Below are 19,619 nucleotides of genomic sequence, written 5' to 3'. Positions count from 1 at the left end.
TGAATTATTCAGTAGTTTTTTCCCATTACTTTCCATGGAAAATCGGTAAGAGTTTAGGATATCATTATCATGCAGAATCCTGCCTTAATCCCCATCTGCAAAATGCTGTAGTTGCTCCCTCCAAGAAGAGAGACACCCACTGAAGGCTGGCACGAGACTGGATGTTGTCACTTTTGTGTTAGAGGACAAGAACCAGTCAGTGCAATGACATAAACACAATACGTTTATTTGAAGCCCATTGCTGCTTTATTGTGAAAATGGTGTCATCTGAAGTGTGTGGTGATACATAATTGTTTCAAAAATAAAATAATCTGGCTTTTGTTTTATTCTGTCTGACCTCTTAAAAACCAAACAAAACCCAACTGTTTTTAATTTCAGCATGATGGGAGAGACAATGACCTTTCTCAAGCAACAACTAAGCTCCTACAACTTGATAGAGCCCTTTCAAAACAGAAAACAAAGTCTGAATTATGCCAGTCTCTTCAGACATTGAAGTGAAACAAAATCTCTTGCAAGGCAAATTTGATGAGGAATCTCACTAAATCAGTGATATATTGGGACAATATGAAAATGCATCCTGTTGTACTGTAGGCAGAAAATTAATCAGCTATTTTACAATTAAATTGTGTCATTTCAATGGGATAGTAACTTTCTAATAAAGTCCACATTTAAAATGCTGACTTCCTAGCTGCATGTTTCAGGAGGATATTGTTATTACTGGTTTCTTTTTCCTATCAAACATACCACAAGATGAACATAATACTGTGGAACTCAAGACTTACAGGTTTGTTTCCCTATTTATAGCTCTCTTAAATGCAGAACTAGTTTTGTTGTTCACCATAACTTGTTAGGTAAAACACTGGTTGGATTTTCCTTACAGTAGAGGGCATTCCTGCTGTGGAAAAAGAAGTAATGTATCTAAATGTAAAGGATAAATCAAACTCAGCATATAAGCATCTGGTAAAATTTCCTGTTGTTCAGGCAAATGCTGCTGTAAGATTTGTAATTAGGTTTGTACATAAACAGTATTGTTAATACTGTTGTAGCCCTGTAAGCAGATAGGGTGCTGATTTTTCATCATGCTTCATAGGAACTGCATAGGCTGCTTTAGAAAATCCTGCCTGTATTTGCAGAAAAGTACATTTTCTAATTATGCTGATAATTTCACGTGTTGAGAGAAATTTCTCAAGGATTTAATGCATTTGTGGCTGGACCTGGCTTTGTGTTTTTTTCATGTAAAAGTTGCCAGCATTTCTGAGCTCAAATCTTGTCACAGTAAGATGTCTCTGCATGTGAAATGACATGAGTGCAGGAATTCATTCTTCTGACAACCTCTGTTCTGCTTTTGTCAGTGGTAAATTCCAGCTCAAGGAGATGTCAAATCACAATGAAGAGAGGTTTGCCTAGGAAAAAATAATGATAATTCACGCCTTACGGAAATTAAAATTCAAACCCACAAGTGTGTGTGTATTAAAGGAAAACCTCATTAGATATGTACAAATTAAAGCTGCTTTGGCCTTAGTTTTCTATTTTTTTTAGTAAAAAAAGGTGAGAAATTAGTCATTTTGATGCTTTGCTGCAGAATTTTAAGGAAAAAAGGAACTCTTATTTCTTAGCTATAAAAGGTCTTTTTTCTTTGACCAAACCACATAATAATTTTCTTTCAGATAATTTTCTTCAATCAAAGTATGACCCATTTGTATAATTTCACAAACAAATGCCCAATATTTCTTTCATCTGCCCTTACTGTCTAGCTTTGTAATTTTTAGTAGCACAGGCCTTGAGAAGCTATGCGTCCTCAGTGTGTCCTGGAGGGACTAAGTAGTATCATACACTCAAATTAGATACAGTGTCTGACTGATAAATATGTGGATAATCAGCCGTGGAGAAGGCAGCCTTGCTAAAACAATATTCTGGACCCTTCCAGGAGTGAAGTTGACGTGGACTGGTAACAGAGTGTGGAAGTTATGTTGGCACGAGCAAACCTAGAGTAAATCAGTGCTGCAGTGTGAACTGCGTGTGGTCACCATATCACAATAGGATGCCAGCACAGGACATGTGCTGTGAAAAAAACCCAATTTTTACTTGCTAAGTATACATGATAGCATAGGTTCTGTCATTATTTTGCATGTGCTCCCATGCTTGTGCCATAGGAGGTAGCAGAACTTGACACGCACAGGAACTCAGATAAGCCCTGAACTCATTCACGTCAGGCCCTGACCGCTGCACCGTGCCGCTGGTACACCAGGCACGCCTTTGCTCGGGGAGCAGCCCGTGCTGCCAGTGCCTTGCGGCTGCCCTGGGGGCAGTGCCGGGTGCCTGCCCTCAGCAAGGCACAGCCGTGACATCCGGAGGCGCTGGGCGCTGGCGAGGAACAGCGGGGGCGCCGCGGGGCCGGCCCGGGACGGTGCCTGTGCGGGGCCAGAGGGGCGCTGGGCCGGGAGCGGCGCCGCCCGGGCCTGGCCGCCAGGGGGCGCCGCGGGGCGGCGGCGGCGCGGGGGCGGGAGCGGGAGCGGCGGGGGCGGGGGGCGGCGGCGGCGCGGCCCCGGCTGTCAGCGCCGCCCGAACGGGCTCCGAGCGGGCTCCGCGCCTGAGCACGCACGGCCGAGCCCCGCGCTGCCATGGAGCCGCAGGCACGCGGTGAGTCTCGTCGGGACAGAGCCCTCCGGGGCGGCGCGGGGGTCCCGTCCCTGCCGCCCGGAGCTGCGCTCCCCTTGCGGGAAGGCCGAGCCGGCGCGGGGACAGCGCGAACTGGGGCGGGCGGCGCCCGGGGCGGGGAGAGCCCGAGGGGAGCGGCGGGCCGGGGCACGGCCGGTGAGGGGAGCGCGGTGAGCGGTGCCCGGTGCCCGCCGCCTGTGGCAGCCCCAGGCTCGGCCGAGGAGCGCGGCACGACCGGCCCGCGGGGAGTCCTCGCCCTGCGCCCCGTCCTCCATCCCGAGCCGTCATCCCCTTGGCTTTCCTTACGGTTGGGATGTTGGCGGCCGCTTTCTCCTCCTGCTGGCTTTAGGCGTGTCGCGGTCAGTCAGGTAGCTGGCTGACAAGTGTGTTAAGTTAGTGCCATCGAGGTTTGTTGTGGCTGAGGTATTTCTGTGTGTCCTGCTCCGCCGGCGTCCCCCTTGCCCGGTGGGGCTGCAGGCGCTGCCTCCCGGGCACGAGCGGGACGGTGCGAGCCGGAGCCGGCATCGCCACCCCTGCCCTGGAGAGCTGCATCATCTAGATCCACCGAGAGCCGCTTAAAATTGGATCCGCTAAAATATTTCTGCAGCTTTGCAGACACGGCACTCATTCACTTAAAGAGAGCATTTTCTATTGCAACAGTTACGGCTTACTTAGCTGTTCATATCTCTCTCTTGATAAAGTTTATTGGCGTCCAAAGAAGAGAAGAAACTTTTCGTGCGAGTTACGAATGATGTTTGGGTCAGCCAGAGACATTTAGTGTGGACAGGTCTTGCTAACCTTTATAATCTTCCTTCTGTTTTCTAAAGAACCTCATGGCTTTGTGACACAGGACTAAGCAGGTGGTACAAATATTTCTGCAAACTCAGAATGTTTAGGAAACATTTTATGTCATCTATAAACCATGGAGATGAAATAAGTAGGAGACATATGCTCATTGAAACTAACTGAAAAAAATAGGCTTCCTAATTCCTAATAAAAACAGTTAAAATCTGTCTTAGACAAATACACTTAAAAGAGGCAATGTTGGCTGCAAATGAGTTTGTATGTAAAGGAATACAGTGGGAAATTTGAGTTCATGATGTTTGTGAATGAGAGCCTTTCTGGCAAGTGTTGTGCATGTGCTGTCCCAATGGATGCATGGCTGAAACAAATAGATCTGTGGCTCAGTTCTCGGGAGTTTTAGAAGTCAGTATTAAGTCTACAGCATAAGACTCTTATTTAAAGTAATTTTCTTTCTTCATCTGTATAGCTACTATGATGGGAGCTCCTGTTCACTAAACAGGACCTCCATATGATACAGAATTTGGATAATTTCTTGTTTTGTAGAGCTGATGGAAAACAGTATCAGATTCTGGGTAGCTGGATAGTGATGTGTATACATGTGAATCTTTTGCCTTCTCTGACTAGTAAGATGAGTAAACACAGATGCTCTCAGTGTGTATTAAAAATTTAGGTCACTAAATGTGTTTTGCTAATGTATATTTGGGTCAGCAGCTCTGTTACTTCCCCAGGTCTTGAATGAATTTTGAATGAATTCTTCTTCTGGATGACTATTGGCTAGTGAGAGAATTTAAAATTCTACCTGTATTCAATTCTCAAGTCACTTTTTTCTTTGGTTTCTCACCTGCGTGTTTTATTTCTACAGTCTCTCAGAACAGTCTCCCATTACTAAGAAAGAAAAAAAAAGAGTATTGCTTTGATAAACTAGCAGTACAATCCAAGATTTTTGTGGTAGGAATTTGCATGCCAGCAAACCTTTGTTTTTACCTTCCCTTTCCTTCTAGACTTAATTCAGTGCATGCTACTGCAGATATGGAGCCTTGCTGGCAAAAAGAATTCAACCTGTATGTGTCTAATGCTGTCAGATTCAGTTAGGTACATCTAGGCACTGGCCAGAAAACTGACTTTTTCAACCCCAGTTACACATTTTGCAGAGAACAGTTACAGCACTTTACTAACAAAACAGTAACAATTTCCTTGAAAGAGTGCTTTACTTCCAATATCTCCTTAAGCAGCAGGAGAAATGTGTGTACATTTGAATGAGTTTATTAATTGCTTCTAAAGGACTTTCAGATGCCTACAGAGAAATGAATCCTGAATGGTTTTTTCCAGTGTGCTCTGCTGGGGTATTAAATTCCAACTGAAAATATAAAGAAAAAGCCATGTATTTAAAAGCATAATTATGTTATTTGTGCCATTTTATATTGTTCTTCAGGCAGGCTATGCCTGAGTAGAGCAATTTTATGTTCAAGAAATGCATGCAAGTATAAAAACCAAATTTCTTCAGAGCAGAAAAATAATTTTTGTCAGCATTTTTACTTAGCAGCATGAGTTAACTTCATGAGTCTTAATGCAACTGTGGACAAAAGAAAAGTATTATGTGTAAATGTATCAAGGTACTGGGCAGAGGTTACAGCTGCATTCCATGAAGTTTTGGGTGGTTCAAGGCACAATGCAGTATCTGTCCATGCCCCGAGGACTGTGAAAATTAACTGCTCTGACACTTACTTTAAAGTAGTAGAGAGAGTTCATGGAGTGAAACTGAATTACTGTTATATTAAACATATTGAATGTGTCTGGCACCATTTATGTGGATGAACTAGATAAGACAGCCAATCAGACAGAGGGTAATATTAATTAATGTTAAAACTATTTTCAAAAGAAATAGATGCATGTTCCATGTAAACAAATTAATATGTGTAATAAAAAAAATTATCTAAACTTTATCTTTAAGCCTCTGGGTGTTTTTCTCTTTGGTTACTTTTTTTCTTAATGGAAGAGCTGATCCAGGAACACACCAGCCAGACTTGTAGTAGGTGCTAAAATTTCATAAGAGCATATTTGTTTTCCTTCCTGTGGCTGCCAGTCATTTCTGAAGTGAAAGTTTGGAAATCTGAAGAACAGTGTTTCTCTTTGAAAGGGAGGAAGATCCAAGCTGTGTATTTGCCTGTCATTATACTCATTCTACTCCAGATCCAGATTACCTGACTATCCCATGCAGTCCTGCTTTCCCGTTTAAAACTGTGAATGTCCTGCAATAATGACATGTCTTATTCATGGATGTCTTACTCTGTCTCTCATCTGAGAATCCCATGTGACCTTTTAACGCTTTGCTCATTACGCATTTCTCTCCTTTTGCAATAATTCTCCACTTCTTCATGCATCCAGACATAGTTGTACCCTCTTTCCCTGTCACATCCTCTCTTGATTCTTACTCTGATAAAAAGCTTTGATGTGCACTTTCTGCTCCCTTTTTACCTTCACAGGTAGCTCAGCCAGCTGCTCGCACTCCTGGCCTCTGAAGGGGTTTTTGACCCTGTCCTAGCAACTCTCCTTAGAGCTGTTCCTGACAGATGTTCTGCACCTCAGTCAGTTATTTGTTGTGGCCATAATAGCTTGCAGTGGCTGCACTCACCCTTGTTGGGTATTGTGGAGAGAGCTGTGCTCAGTTCAGATGTTGGATAGCTCCTTCTCCAGGCCCTGTCTTGTAGGCTTGCAGCACCTCTTCTTCCCTCTACTGTGTGCAGCTGGCACGCTCCTTCTGGGATCCTCAAGCCAGCTGCATCTGTCCTGTGTAACAGAGCAGAGCGGCAGCACCTTGGCATGTGCGTTTGAGTGGAGCTTGTGTACAGAGGAATATCACTGGAAGTCACAGGAATAGCCCAGTGCCCTCTCCCTGCCACAGTGGCACCTCCATCTGTGGCACCTGCCTCTCAGGTGGTCTGAAATCTCCATGGTGGGAGGCAGTGGTGAGGAGGACTTGTGTCACCTTGATACAGTGTACAAGACTTGCCAAAATGGCATTGGCAGCTTGGTCAGCATTCTCTCTCCTTGCTAGCTACTCATGTGGTTACTAATCCAGATAGGAATCCAGACAGAGTCAGTCTTGCAGTGGGAAGGTGGGGATAGAGAACACACGGTGATGCTGCCTCATTGTAGCAGCAGTGCTGTAGCCATCAACAAAAGCAGTGTCATGCTGGAGAGGGCAGCATCTTCCCTATCCTCATGTTTGAGCCTGGTGCTCTACCAAGGAGCACTGACTGTTTTGATCTATGTTGTTCACCTTTTCCCTAAGAGTACAACTACTGGTTTGGAGCTGATTTAGTGTAACTGTTTTATGAGAAATGCCTGTCCACCTGTGCTTTTTGAGGCATCAGGATTCACTCTAGTTATCCACAGTTTGTGCTGTCTCTGTACTGCCTTCTAGAGCTCAGCAGTGCCCACTATGGAAAACAGGAGAGAGGACTTTGCAAAGGGACGGGAGGACATCGGAGTAATTGAACCAGCCAGTGATAACCTGCTTATTTCACTGCACAATGGAAGTTTCAGTTGCTGTGTTTGTAAGGGCACGTGTAGAGGAGGTCAAGTGAAAAAGGCAGGGTTGTAATTTATGATTGGATTCTTAAATATTTAACAACAGTGCACAAAGCTCAGAATAATAGCTCTTTCATGCTTTTTATACTGCAAGGAGAGAAAATGCATGTGTGGAATGAGTTATGTGGTATATCAGGTTTTAAGTAAGTAAATGTCTGAAATCAAATGCAACGCTTCTCTTACATTTTTGTACCTGTATTGTTTTCAGCTTCATGGCTCTTGTCACAGGTTGAAATTCAGTTTGCTGAGGCTGAGAAAATTTGAGTGGCTTCATGCTACACCTGAGAACTGAAAATAGTGTACTGTGGGATTCAGAAATGAGGTATAAAAGAGAGACCTCATCTGAAATCTAGGGCCAATCTTACAAGTGTTTTTTCACAGTTTTGCAGTCATGAGGACATAAAATGTAGAACTTGCTAAAACAACAACATCTAACCCAAAATCATGTTTTAAAATTCTTGCTCTTTTTTTTTATTCCTGTGTCTTATTTTCACAGGTCTGATGGTATGAGCCCTAGAAAGCAGCACAAGTACAATCTGAGTCTGCTCTCTGTACTAAAGTGCATTAGTGGAAAGATGGGTATGCTGATGCTGTCCTGACGTGCCTCACTGACTAGTACAATAGAGAAATGCATGGAACTTTTGAGGTGCTTTGCTTAAGCCATGTGCTGCTTGAAGAATGTGGCACAACCTTGACTGAAGATTCCAGAGGGTTGGAAGGAATGTTGCCATATTTAAAAATTTATGTATCAATTGGTAGCTTGTTTTAGTGCAATCCTGGAACTTGGATTTAGAAAGAATGTACTCAACCCTTGACTCAGAAAGTGTTTTCAGGGTAGAATCAATTATTGCTTTCTAATTATAAAATACCTCTTGAGGTAACAAATAAAAATGAGATGTGGGCAGGCTAGTTTTATCTGGTTTTATTTGTACCTCATAGCAATGCACAGTTGCAAAGCCAAATTTTATATATGTAGTGTGCTATAATCATATCATTGCTGTCTAAACTGGGCCTTTTGTCTGCTGCATGCTCTAAACCCATCTTGTATGAGAAATAGTGAGAAGGGACTGACAAATATGGATTTTAGTATCATGTCACACTTCAAAACCCTTCAGAATTATATAAGTGGATTTGTTTCATACTTTAGGACAGAGGTAATATTACTTAGCCGTCTTTGAGGTCCATGGATCAAAATCATATCTGTCATGATTATGCTTCTGCATCCATGATGTGGTTAAGTGTTGCAGGTGAGTAATTGCAAACCACATATTTTGCAAGTGCTTGTATTGTACTTTAGCAGTGAATCTCCCTTTTCTTTCTCTTGTGCTGTCTCTCAGTCCCTCTTTCACTTCGTACGAAGGAATAGAATGGCAGCACTGAGGATCTTGTTGCAAATGTTCTTATTGAAAAGCGTAAAACAATTACAAGAATGCAACAACTACAAAGTGATACTTCCTGAAGTGCCATCCTGCCGTGATGAAAAGGTCTTGCAGTGTCTTCAATTTTCCCTCTCCTGCTTGGCTACATTTTACCTTTTCTGCGCTTTTAGGATTTAAGATGGCTGGATGATAAAAAGGGCTCCATAAAGGCTGCTCTGGTTGATTAATTACTTCTGTAAAGGATTTCTTGAACTTTTTGATCCTTTGTTACTTATTCCAGCAAAATGTAATTGTGCATATATTAATGGCATGTGGTTAATGGCATGATGAAATGAAGGACCCACTATTGGATCCCCAAGCAGACAAGAAAGATTCCACTGCAAATAGTTGCATAAAACACTAGGAATTTTTGTATTCTCTTCACATTACCTGTCATGTTTTCTTATGTAAGCTGATTGTTGAAAAATATCTCATGATTGTAGGTAAAGCCCCTACAATTTTAGCAACCAAAGTCTTTAGAAACCAAATAATAATACAGCAGTAAAATTTATAAAGATATATTTACAGAGAAGAGGAAAAGTCATGGTTATGTGTGTGTATCCCAATAGAATTGCTTCTCTCATTTAATCTGCTCTCCAACTAATGGGCTTTCAGATGCTTAGGAGCTGTGTAGTCAGGGGTCCAGTTCTTGGACTTTTGTTTTACATCTTTGCATTTGTAGTCACTGAAGGAGAATCCAGGGAGCTCAGAGAACTGGGTGGGGGTATAAAGAAGAGAAGGAGGTCTAGTGACTTGTGTCATTTCCAAAAATGGAAGGCAATTATATGTGTTGAGCTGTCAGTTCCTTCTGAAGCAAGGGCTGTCAGGAAGAATGCATACTTCTGGGGCTTTTTCTGTTGGTCTTCTAGGGTTTGGTTTCTGTAAAGTTGTCCTGCTTTCACCACTAATGTACTTTAGCCAGCAATTATCCTTGCTGTCCACCAAGAACATAATAAAAGTACACAGAAACTAGAACACCAGTGGTGCTTTAGGCAGAGAGAGACCTAAAGCTACATTTGGAAAATACTTTTGATATTCATACAAGTGTGATGTGCCTATAGATATGGTGTTGATTTTCCCAGTGAAAAGTGTTTGCACAAAGTGTTTACATAACAGGCAGTGCAGTTTATTTTCACGTGCTTTCTTGCTGAAAGGGCTACTTATGTTTGCTGATCAATGAAGTTGCTAGGAGCAGATCCTCTCCAATCTATTTCTTTCTCTATTGCAAATCATTCTTTCTGGGATTTTTTTTTTTTGCATTTATACAGTCTGATTTTTCTCTGAGTTTTCCATTAATTTGTGAAACACCTTTCCTCCTTAGTCATTCAAATACATAAGTTGTCTCTATTTTGTACCTGTGCCATGCTTTCAAATTGTGTTTAATAATGGCCTAATAATTAAAGTTACTAATATAGAAATCATAAATAAAGCATAATTTAAAACTACATATGATATGAATTTTAAAGGCTGTATGAGTTATGTTCTGGAAATATTTATAAATGGTAGCTGAAGGGAGGTAATGCTTTCTATGTTTGCTTCTTCAGTAAAGAGCTAAGTTTTTCTCTGCTCACCTGTTTGTTCAACTGTCTTTTCACCAGTTTCCTCACCAAGAAATTGCCTTGCCACCTGGGTGACACTAAGGTGATGCAGGTTTGTGGTTACAAAAACGTGGCTCATCACCCTCTAAAAGTTTTAAAATACTTCTGCGTAGTTGCCTTGGAATAACAGTTTTCATTGTGCTTTAGGTGAATTTAGTAGTAACGTGTCATGCTGATATTGGCTAAGGCATTTTAGGTGCTTATCTAATTCCTCTTTCTATGTTTCTCACTTGAATTAAAATGTTCTTAATTGCACAGGGTAGACTTCAGGTTATTCTAAGGTTTTTAGAGGATGATATGGAGAAAATGTGTCTGGTTAGAAGGTCTTCTGAAGGCCTTAGATACTTTATATTCTTTCTCTGGTGCACACTGGGCTGTTGCAGGCTAAAATTTCATTTTAAAGTGATCAGAGAGAGTTGTATTTAAACACGTCCAGATTTTTCTTAGAGACGAGTAAAATATATGTACATTACAGAGTTAGAAGGGCAATTATGGCAGGAACAGAAGATTACCTTGTGCTCAAAGTATTTTAGGTAGATGGCAGCTATTAACTTATTATTGTGGGAGGAAGGAATCAAAGTCATAATCAGAGAGAATGATGTTTGCCATGTCATTACCTAACCAGTGCTGTGCACTATTATGTGCATATGAAGAACCAGTTAAGCCATGTGCTCTTGCAAGAGAAAATCCTTTAGTCATGTAGTGAGATAGGTGGTTCAGAACTCCTGATAGCAAAGAAAAGATGACGGTGAAGAAGGAGCAATTACTTGAATAGCCTGACTGATAAAAAAAAAAAAAACCCTGCTGAATAATGTCATTCAGACATTGATATAAACTGAATCACAGTGTAGACTTGAAGACTTAAATAAAGTCTTTGCAGAACTAAATAACGGATTTTATCAGGAAACTGGAAGTCAAATACTACAGGTGGAGGAAAAATGTGTTCTCTTGGTTTTAAATTGCTTCAGAAAACAGAGAAGCATAATCAGTAATATAGATGAAACCTGCAGTAAGCACAAGGAATAAAGAAGAGTATGTAATAATAATAGTTTTTACCTATTTAGGAGAGGCTTATAAGATAGGAACCAGATTTAGACCTAGATCTAGAATTAGAAGGTTTCTCAGTTGTGTCCAATTCTGCACAGAAATATGGAGCATGGACATGTCCTGAAAAGGGAGCAGCAATATTTTGTCATGGTTATGTGCTGTGCATGGGAGTCAAGGATGGGGAGGGTAAGAAGAGAGAAAAAATTTAACAGTTAGGTTGAGTAGGGATGAAGATGTGAATGAAAGCTATTAGCAGAGATGCAAGTATTGGAGTTCTGGTTTATTTCAGAAAAGCACATTGTGTTATGTCCCTCTTGCAAGAAGTTCCTCAGTAAAATATTACTACTTAGGGTGGTAGAATAGTGAAGAGAAGACAAGGACTGTCTTGTGCTCATTTTCTAGACTTTTTTAAGGAACTGAAATTAAAATAGGCATTATTTCACACTGTGTGATCTGTAAAAATTCTAGATTGGAGGTTTGAATTATATTCTTGTCACTTGAGTGTGGTCAAATGCAACCTCAGCAGCATGGCAACTCATGCCATGCACTTAGCTAAACCCCATCCTTCGCTTGCCCATTGGCTTGCCATTGCCTGTGCCCACAGCAGCTGTCATAGAAGCTCACCCTCTTTGGTTCAGGGCTTATTTTCCCATCTGATCATCAAGGAAAAAAGAAAAAAAAAGCCCAAATTTTGCCAATGTCAGCTGCCATTTTCTGCTGGTATTTGAGGGTGAATTGGAGACCTCAAAGATTGAGGCTGTATGGTGCGGCTGGATGTGCAGTCTCTGTCTCCTGGTCCAATAAATATCCCCTCTTCCTCAAGCACGGTCTTTGTGTCACTAGGATGGCTGCATGGGGCATGTCACCTGTTTCTACACAGATAGCCAGGGCCCTAAACCCCTGGGGCCTCCACTCAGAGCCCCACTAAACAAACACGTCTTTGTAATGGTGTTTTACGTAACACTGAGTAGGCAAAGCCACAGCCAAAAACTCTGAAGGCCTTAACATGGAGCTTAACACCAGGAACAGAATAGTAAGTGCTTCATTTCACACCTCAAAATGCTGGCAAAAAAGCTTGTGGGAAAAACAAGTAAAACTTGGTGGTGGACAGCCCCAGATGGATGGTGCTATTCTGACTGAGAAGTGTTTTTTGTGGCCTGTGTGCAGAGAATTACTTTTACGCTAATTCCAAATTCCAGGTTTATCATAGCAAACCACTGCAACAAAACATCCTAGCTGAAAAGCAGAATATCTGCAGGAGGTGGTGTGGCACTCAAGTGAGCTGTTTGTCAATATATTTAGGGTATTTCCTTTAAAAAATAAAAAATTGTCTCATCTTGAATAGAGGGCCTGTGCAACAGAACATGGCTGTTGTCTCTATTAGAATATGTTGTTTTCAAATAATATTCATATAAATGACCCTTGTTTTTATTTGTTTTAAATAAATTGTGTTGCAGGTAGATGCATCCAAGAGTAGGTCAAGTTTATTTAGGGAAGACTAGGAAAAGTTTCCACTGTCATCTGACACAGCCCTGTTGCAGAATGAGCTATTTGTCGGGGATGAGCTGTTTGTTGGGGGCAGGGAAAACTTGGGATGCTCAATCAGCGAGAATCAGCAAGCTTTATTTATTGAAGAGAGCATCAGACACTTATACAGCAAGTAATAAGCTCATGAATATTCTGTAATTTACACTGTCCATTGGCCACACCATAACATCAGCTCTTTCCCATTCCTTAGGGGTTACATCTTTCTTTTCTCATGTCTCTTTCAGTATTTATTATCATACTCCAGCTAAGCTCAAAAACACGCTATCTTGCAATTGCAAGGCTTAGAATTATCCACAGCCTTGTACATCTCCAATTCTTAGCTACTCTCCCAACACAGCCCCCCCTCCCCACTCCCTCCACCCTGTTAGGGAGGCAAAAGTGCACTAGTGCAAAGTAGCTAGTCTTAATTATGAAGGGATTAAGGGGTGAAGCAGGTGGTCCTTAAAAAAGGGGGGGCTGGGAGGGAGACATGACACAAGACATGTCTGCTCTGAGAAATGTTTGATTTTGGTAACCATGAGCTTTTACATAATGTAACATAAAAAATTAAGAAAAACTCTGTGAAAAGGAACTGTACCTTTCTCCCAGTTTAGGGAGTGATGTCAGCTCTGGGGCCTCCAACTTAAGGAAGGTATGGAGGGCCATAGCAATAATGACAGAGCTGGAGAACCTGTTCTAAGAGAACTGGTTGAGAGAGTTAGTGTTGTTCAGCTTGGAGAAGAAAGGGCTTTGAGGAGACCTTACAGCACTTTCCAATACCTGAAGGGGTCTACAAGAGAACTGGAGGGATTTCTTTCAAGGGTGTGTAGTGGCAGGACAAGGGGAAATGGCTTTAAACTGGCAGAGTAGGTTTAGATTTAATACCGCAAAGAAATTATTTACAGTGAGGGTGGTGAGACAAAAGAACAGGCTGCCCAGGGAAGTTGTGGATGGCCCATCCTTGGAAGTGCTCAAGGCCTGCTTTGAGCAGCCTGGTCTAATGGAGGGTGTCCCTGCCCATGGCAGGTGGTTGGAACTAGGTGATCTTTCAGGTCCCTTCCAACTCAAACTATTCTGTGATTTATTGTTGCTAATTTGTAATTATGCTGCCTGCAAAGCTTAGTCACAGATCATGGATATTTTGTGCCAAACAGTAGTCCTGGCCCTTTAAAACTGTAATCTTACTTTCCCAGTTTGAGAGATTGATCACAGAGGGGAAAGATCGTTTGTCCCTTTTCTCCCAGCATTCCTAAATGTGGACTTTAGTATATCTAACAATGTAGAGACATTTATTCTGTATTAAAACAATGGAAGTAACTAATTTGAGCCTGAAGAGCACACAGAATCTGTCATGTACCCAAGTATAATTGTTTCCTGTGTATTTTCCCTAGTACATTTACAGGACCAAAAGTGACACATCTGTCTTACATGTTGAAATAGCTGAAAGGGGGTGTGAGAAAAGCAGGCAACCTGCTGGCTGCAGCATGATTTTGCTCATTTTTAAATTACACTTTTAAAGATCATGTTAGTTATGTGTTTTGTGATCCAAAGGACACAAAATATGACTACATGAAGAATTTATTTTGCAATTAAAAATATAATTTTAGTACTTCTTGCAGTACAGATATATTGTTAGAAGTTAATTGAGGAGGCTTTTGAGTTTAATTATACTGCAGTTAGATTGCTATCTAATTATATTCTTTTGCACCTGGCTTTAGAAAAGTACAATAAACTGATTCATTCTTAGGAGGGAAAGGTTATTAAATCCTGCCATTAAGTTTCAGTGATTTTGATTCAGTGAAGCAGATGCATGATCTTAATTATAGAATTGATGGTATTGCCGTCACTTCTACCAGCTGAGGATGGGACCCCAGGTGCCTCTCTGTTCACAGATGAGAAAAATGTACTGTCATGTATTTTTAGTATGAAAGGGTGGGTTTAAGAAGTGTGACTGATAACTTCCACCTCTGACTGCCAGCATTTCCATGTCATAGTTCTTATCTTCCCCTACACTGCTTTTTCTCTAGTTTGATTATATATGCATTATTCCTTCATTTGCTTTGTGCTGTGTGTTACAGTTTCTAGAGTACCTTATTTGTAGGGAACAATTCCTTTTTGTGATGCAGTGTTATCCACTTTCTCATTCCCTATTATACCATTGTGACTTCATCTTTTTCCTTCTTTTTCCCTGTTCTTCCTAAAGAAAAAGAGATGACCACTCTTCTACTTGAGGCATTTTTTTCTTACCATTGACTTCACAGAAAGTTGTGCAGCATCATCAATAGAAAGCACAGAAAGTGATACAGTGCTGTCATTACTTTCAGTTTGATACAACAGAAGGAACCTTCTACTGTCTTTAAACTGTTACATTTCACAACAATTGCTTTGTTTTTCCATAGCTACAGCTTGAAAATGTTACCCTTGTCTTGTCCAGGCATTCAGGATTATAATTCTATACAAAGAGATCTTGCTATAGGGTAAAATGTGCAAGATCATCCTTGCATTCCTGGACGTTTCAGGAAGGAAGATCAGCTATTTTGCTTGGAAGATCAGTTCCCAGGTTGAAATCTTAGGTTGAAGTAAGTGATATGTATTTTTTTAACCGTTATTGCTATTCTCACTTTTATCCATTTTGTTTCCATGTTTGGCATGATTATCAAACTCCTTATCAATAAACCAGTGTGTATGGTGTACAAGTGTATCCTTATCATAACCAGTGTATATGGTTTCTTGGTGCAGTGGTCAAGCTGTTGAGTCTCTTTTCTGCCAGTTTTTTGTGTGTAGATTGTCTCTTTTCACTGGCATAGATTAGCAGCTGTGTCAGTGGTTTCTGGAGGAAAAAGAAGGTAGAGACATCCTCAAGGTATGACTAATTTATTTTTTTATACTAAAACAGAGAAAAGAATCAGCACAGTACAACTGGCTGTTTATCCAGGGGTTCCAAATAAAGTTTTCCTTTGTTTGGAAATCTGCCAATCTATCTCATAGCTATGGATAGATTTTCTTACTGCTTGGGTTTGCAAGGGTTAAGAGATAGAAGGCAAAGTTTTAACAAAGTCAGTAATAAGCTGCTCCAGGAGGACCAGGGATGCCTACTCTGAGATTTTAGACTCCATCCTGAACTCTTGAATACCCAAAAGCTGTACTCTCTCCCTATCCTTGACACTACTGCCAGCCTAAAGCTCAGGGAGAGAGGGAGTGAAGACACTTGCACATCCATCTCTCTCTTTGAAGGAACATACTCAGAGCAAAAAAAAGACTGAGCCCACATGGTTGCAGAAAGTAGAACCTACATATTTCTGTAATGTTTACATTTTTAGTCTACATCACCTGTGCATCTTGAGTATTTCCCTCTCTTAGCCAAGATGAATCCAGCCTCTGAGTTTGTTTTTGAACCATAACTTCAAAATCAACCTTATATTTTCATTTCTAAGTCCTTTAAGAGAGTGACAGGCTGTATGTAATTGTTAGGCTCAAGCCTAAGCAAGTTCAAGACAAATTCGGACTTCTGGTCCACAGTTAGAACCAGACACAAAAGGGAAGATCTTCCTTCAGTAGTTTGTTTTCTAGATGAATTAAATGATAACATATTTTCCTATTTTGATCTTCCAATAATAACTTTGTTATTTAGTGGAAAAAATGGTATGGGAATATATAGTGGAAAAAATGGTATGGAAATCCTTGCAACTTCTGATAGCTTTTTCTGATCAATTTAGTTATTTAGTACATGCTTCTAGTCCCCCTTGTCTCCCCCTTAATCTCTATATCTGGCATTAGGAGTACATTATAAAGAAGATCAAAGACACTAATGCAGTGTCTGGACAGTTCCTTTGTTCTACTTACCATTTCATCCCTTTGAAGACTTAATTGCAATTTAAATTTGTGAACAAATGTTTTCCAAATTTAAATAAGGAACTCTAATGACATGGCAGAAGAAGCTGTAGCAAGTCATTTTGCTTACTAGAAGGGTTATGTAATTTGTTTTCTCACAATTTGATGTGAATGCTAGATAACAAGGTAGATATGGTACTTTTAATTGGTTGGAAAACAAAAAAGCAGAGCAGTAAAAGCACTTCAATTGTTAATGCTTTGTTAACACAAAGGATCATCTATATATTTCCTTGAATGAATGTTAAAAAACGTACACAAACAGAAATTTGATGGTTTTTACCTTAATTTTGCTGTCATTATGGTTAATTCAACAAACATCAGTTCCTATAGTGTGAGTTTTTCCTTTTGTTGGTTTTTTTGGGTTGGGGGTTGTTTTTCTTTTTTAAACAGCCAACATGCAAGAAATAGTCTGATAGTCTACTCTAGAACATGGGTCTGAGATGAATACTAAGAAAATACATAAAAAGCACTAACTAAAGCATCTTTATGTTGTTAATCTTTAGATACCTGAGTAAGTAAAAAAAATCTGTTATGGATTTTATCATTGTATTATTTGGTTATTTTAAATTCTGTAGAATAGTTACAGATCTTCTAGATTCTAAATGGCATATTAAATTTGTCATCCCTACAATCCTACTGGCAAACATATGCACAGGTATTGATCAATGCTGAAACAGTTTCTTGCATTAAATCAGATCTAACAGCAGACTGTAGAATTAGGGTCACTAGTATTAGCCACAGCTACCATGAGCTTTGGGAGAAAATCAAAAATGCCCATTTCAGCACACTGGAACTACTTCAGTGGTTGTTGTATTATTTTGTCGTAGGAATCTTGCAAAAGAAGACAATAAATGGGCTTCCCCAGCTATTCACCTCCTCCTACTTCTTTCTATATAAGTCTCCTAATAGAAAGGGTTTTCTGCTCATTTGTTTCAAGTTGGGCCCTTCTGTATGACTTGCAGTTCCTATTTGCTGATAATCCCATACTTTTAATGTTTCATTCATATTTTATCTAATGATATATGTGACAGTAAGTACTAAAACCTTCTTTAAACTAGAAGCCAAACAGTCTTTTGCATTGATTACAACCTATTTTATGATTTCCCACACTTTATGGGGGTGGGGTTTTTTGTTATTTTGAAGTAACATATGTCTAGAAAATCACTAGTTTGCCTGTTTGTGGAGGATAAATGAGTTACACATTAGTATATTATTAGTGTAATTTGCTGTAGCAACAGCAAATAGTATAGCAAATATAGTATGAGACTATAGAAACATGCAGTTTTGTCTCCAGCAATCCTAAACCAGAAGACAAGGCTGTCTGGAAGAGATAATGAGGGAGGTGGGCTGGGTCTTGCATCTGTCTCTGGGCAGACTCTTGTGACAGCATATCCCAGAGCTCATTGCTGATTAATTGATTAAGCTCTGGATTGAGCTTCATTGCAAATGGAGAAGTGGAGAGAAGGGGATAAGTAATGAGAACTCCTTAGCTGACCATGGAGAATGAGGGAGGGGAAGTTCAAGGAACAGGTTCTAAGACAGCTTCTGTTCCATTCTGTTCCATTTTTTCTTTTAGTATAATAGAGCTGCTTATAATAATATAATAGTATAATAGGGCAGGCACAGCAACTGAATTTAAATTCAGTTAAGTTAATCTGTATAAGACATAGTAGGAGGAGAAAACAGATGTTAGTTAGTGGTTGTGTCTAGGCTCTGTCCTCATGCCTTACCTGTTAGTGGCCTGCTTGAATGAAACTTGGAAAACCTGTACTTTAGATCAATATGTGGAGGTCAATGCCTGAAATACTGTGCTGTTAGTAAGGGACATAAGAGATACAGGACATCACCAAAGCCACAGGTTCTTGTAAATGGCTGGTAAAGTACTGGATGAGCTCCTAATTCATTCAGGGAAGCTTATAACACCTATACTACAAAGTAAAGCAGAAGTTATTCAACCATCCAACAACTGAATTGTTCTTCTAAAAGGATGGAAAGTTAATTTCCAATTCCACACCTGGATATTAGTTCAATTCTGAATTAACAGCAGCTCTGCATCTGAACAATTAACGACAATTTAATCACAATCCCAGATTTTCCAGATCTGACAACAGCTGGGAGCAGGCATGATCTTCAGTATTTCTGGGAGGAGTAGGTAAGAGGAAAGGAAATGCAACTTGAAGGCAATTTTTTTTCCTGCTACCAATGACTTTATGTTAATCTTGAAAACAACTCAGCTACTTGTACAACTCCCTTCCCAGAGTGATCAAGCCTTCATGGCTCATAACTAATGCCTATGAATCTTTAGCAGTTCCTGTGTGTTGTCAGGTTATGTAGCTGGGCAGGAGAGGAAAATGCCTCAGTCTTCTTCAATTCTGAGAGAAGACCTCATAGCAGTCTACAACTTTTTCATGAGGGAAGTGTAGAGGCTGACACTGATCTCTTCTCTCATGACCAGTGGGCAGGATCTGACAGAACAGCCTGAAGCTGTTTCGGGGGAGGAGAGTTTTAACCTGGATATTAAGGAAATGTTTTTCACCCAGAGGGTGGTTGGACACTGAAGAGGTTTCCCAGGAAAGTGGTCACAGCTCCAAGCCTGACAGAGTTCATGAAGTGCTTGAACACTCTGAAACACACGGTATGACTCTAGGGCTTGGTCTGTGCAGGGTCACAAGCTGGGCTTTGATGATCCTTGTGGGTCTCCTCCAACTCAGAATATTCTATGATTCAATGCTTCTAATCCATGGCCACCCAGGACTTTGAGGCTGTATGAGATGAGAACTTGTAGGTGGGCCTACATCCCTTCAGTTGTACTGGAGGGTGCTGGGCTGCTCCATCTCCTGCATGGTCAGGGAATCACAGAACTTCCTTCAGTCTGGAGACCAAAGTGTGAGACATGACAGTATCTAGAGAGAGAAACCAGTGACTGGAAGAAATGTTCTGCAGACCTTGCAGTGTCACACAGTGCAGAGACACCCATGAATCCTGAGCAATAGGTACACCTGTGATCCAAAACATCCTTGAGTCCTAACTCAAGGCTCCAAAGCACTGTGTTAGGTTATCAGCACACCTGGGCTGATGAGCTCTC

At 40.7% G+C, this 19,619-nt stretch overlaps 1 protein-coding gene across 2 annotated transcripts in view; it reads left to right on the top strand.

Moving 5' to 3' along the window:
• The first annotated feature begins 2,552 nt into the window (after positions 1-2,552).
• The window catches only part of TPD52L1 (TPD52 like 1), a 50,520-nt gene continuing 33,453 nt past the window's right edge, over positions 2,553-19,619 (top strand). For both annotated transcript variants that reach the window (XM_054279521.1, XM_054279520.1), the window contains exon 1: positions 2,553-2,640. In XM_054279521.1, the coding sequence (XP_054135496.1) occupies positions 2,622-2,640 (19 nt within the window). In that variant the 5' untranslated portion in view covers positions 2,553-2,621. The remainder of the gene's footprint in view (positions 2,641-19,619) is intronic.

The sequence above is a fragment of the Melozone crissalis genome, unplaced genomic scaffold (assembly GCF_028551555.1).
Source record: "Melozone crissalis strain CALT ecotype California unplaced genomic scaffold, PUWL_Pcris_2 ptg000027l_1, whole genome shotgun sequence".
Taxonomy (NCBI): Eukaryota; Metazoa; Chordata; class Aves; order Passeriformes; family Passerellidae; genus Melozone; species Melozone crissalis.
This window is presented reverse-complemented; position numbering and strand designations above follow the sequence as displayed.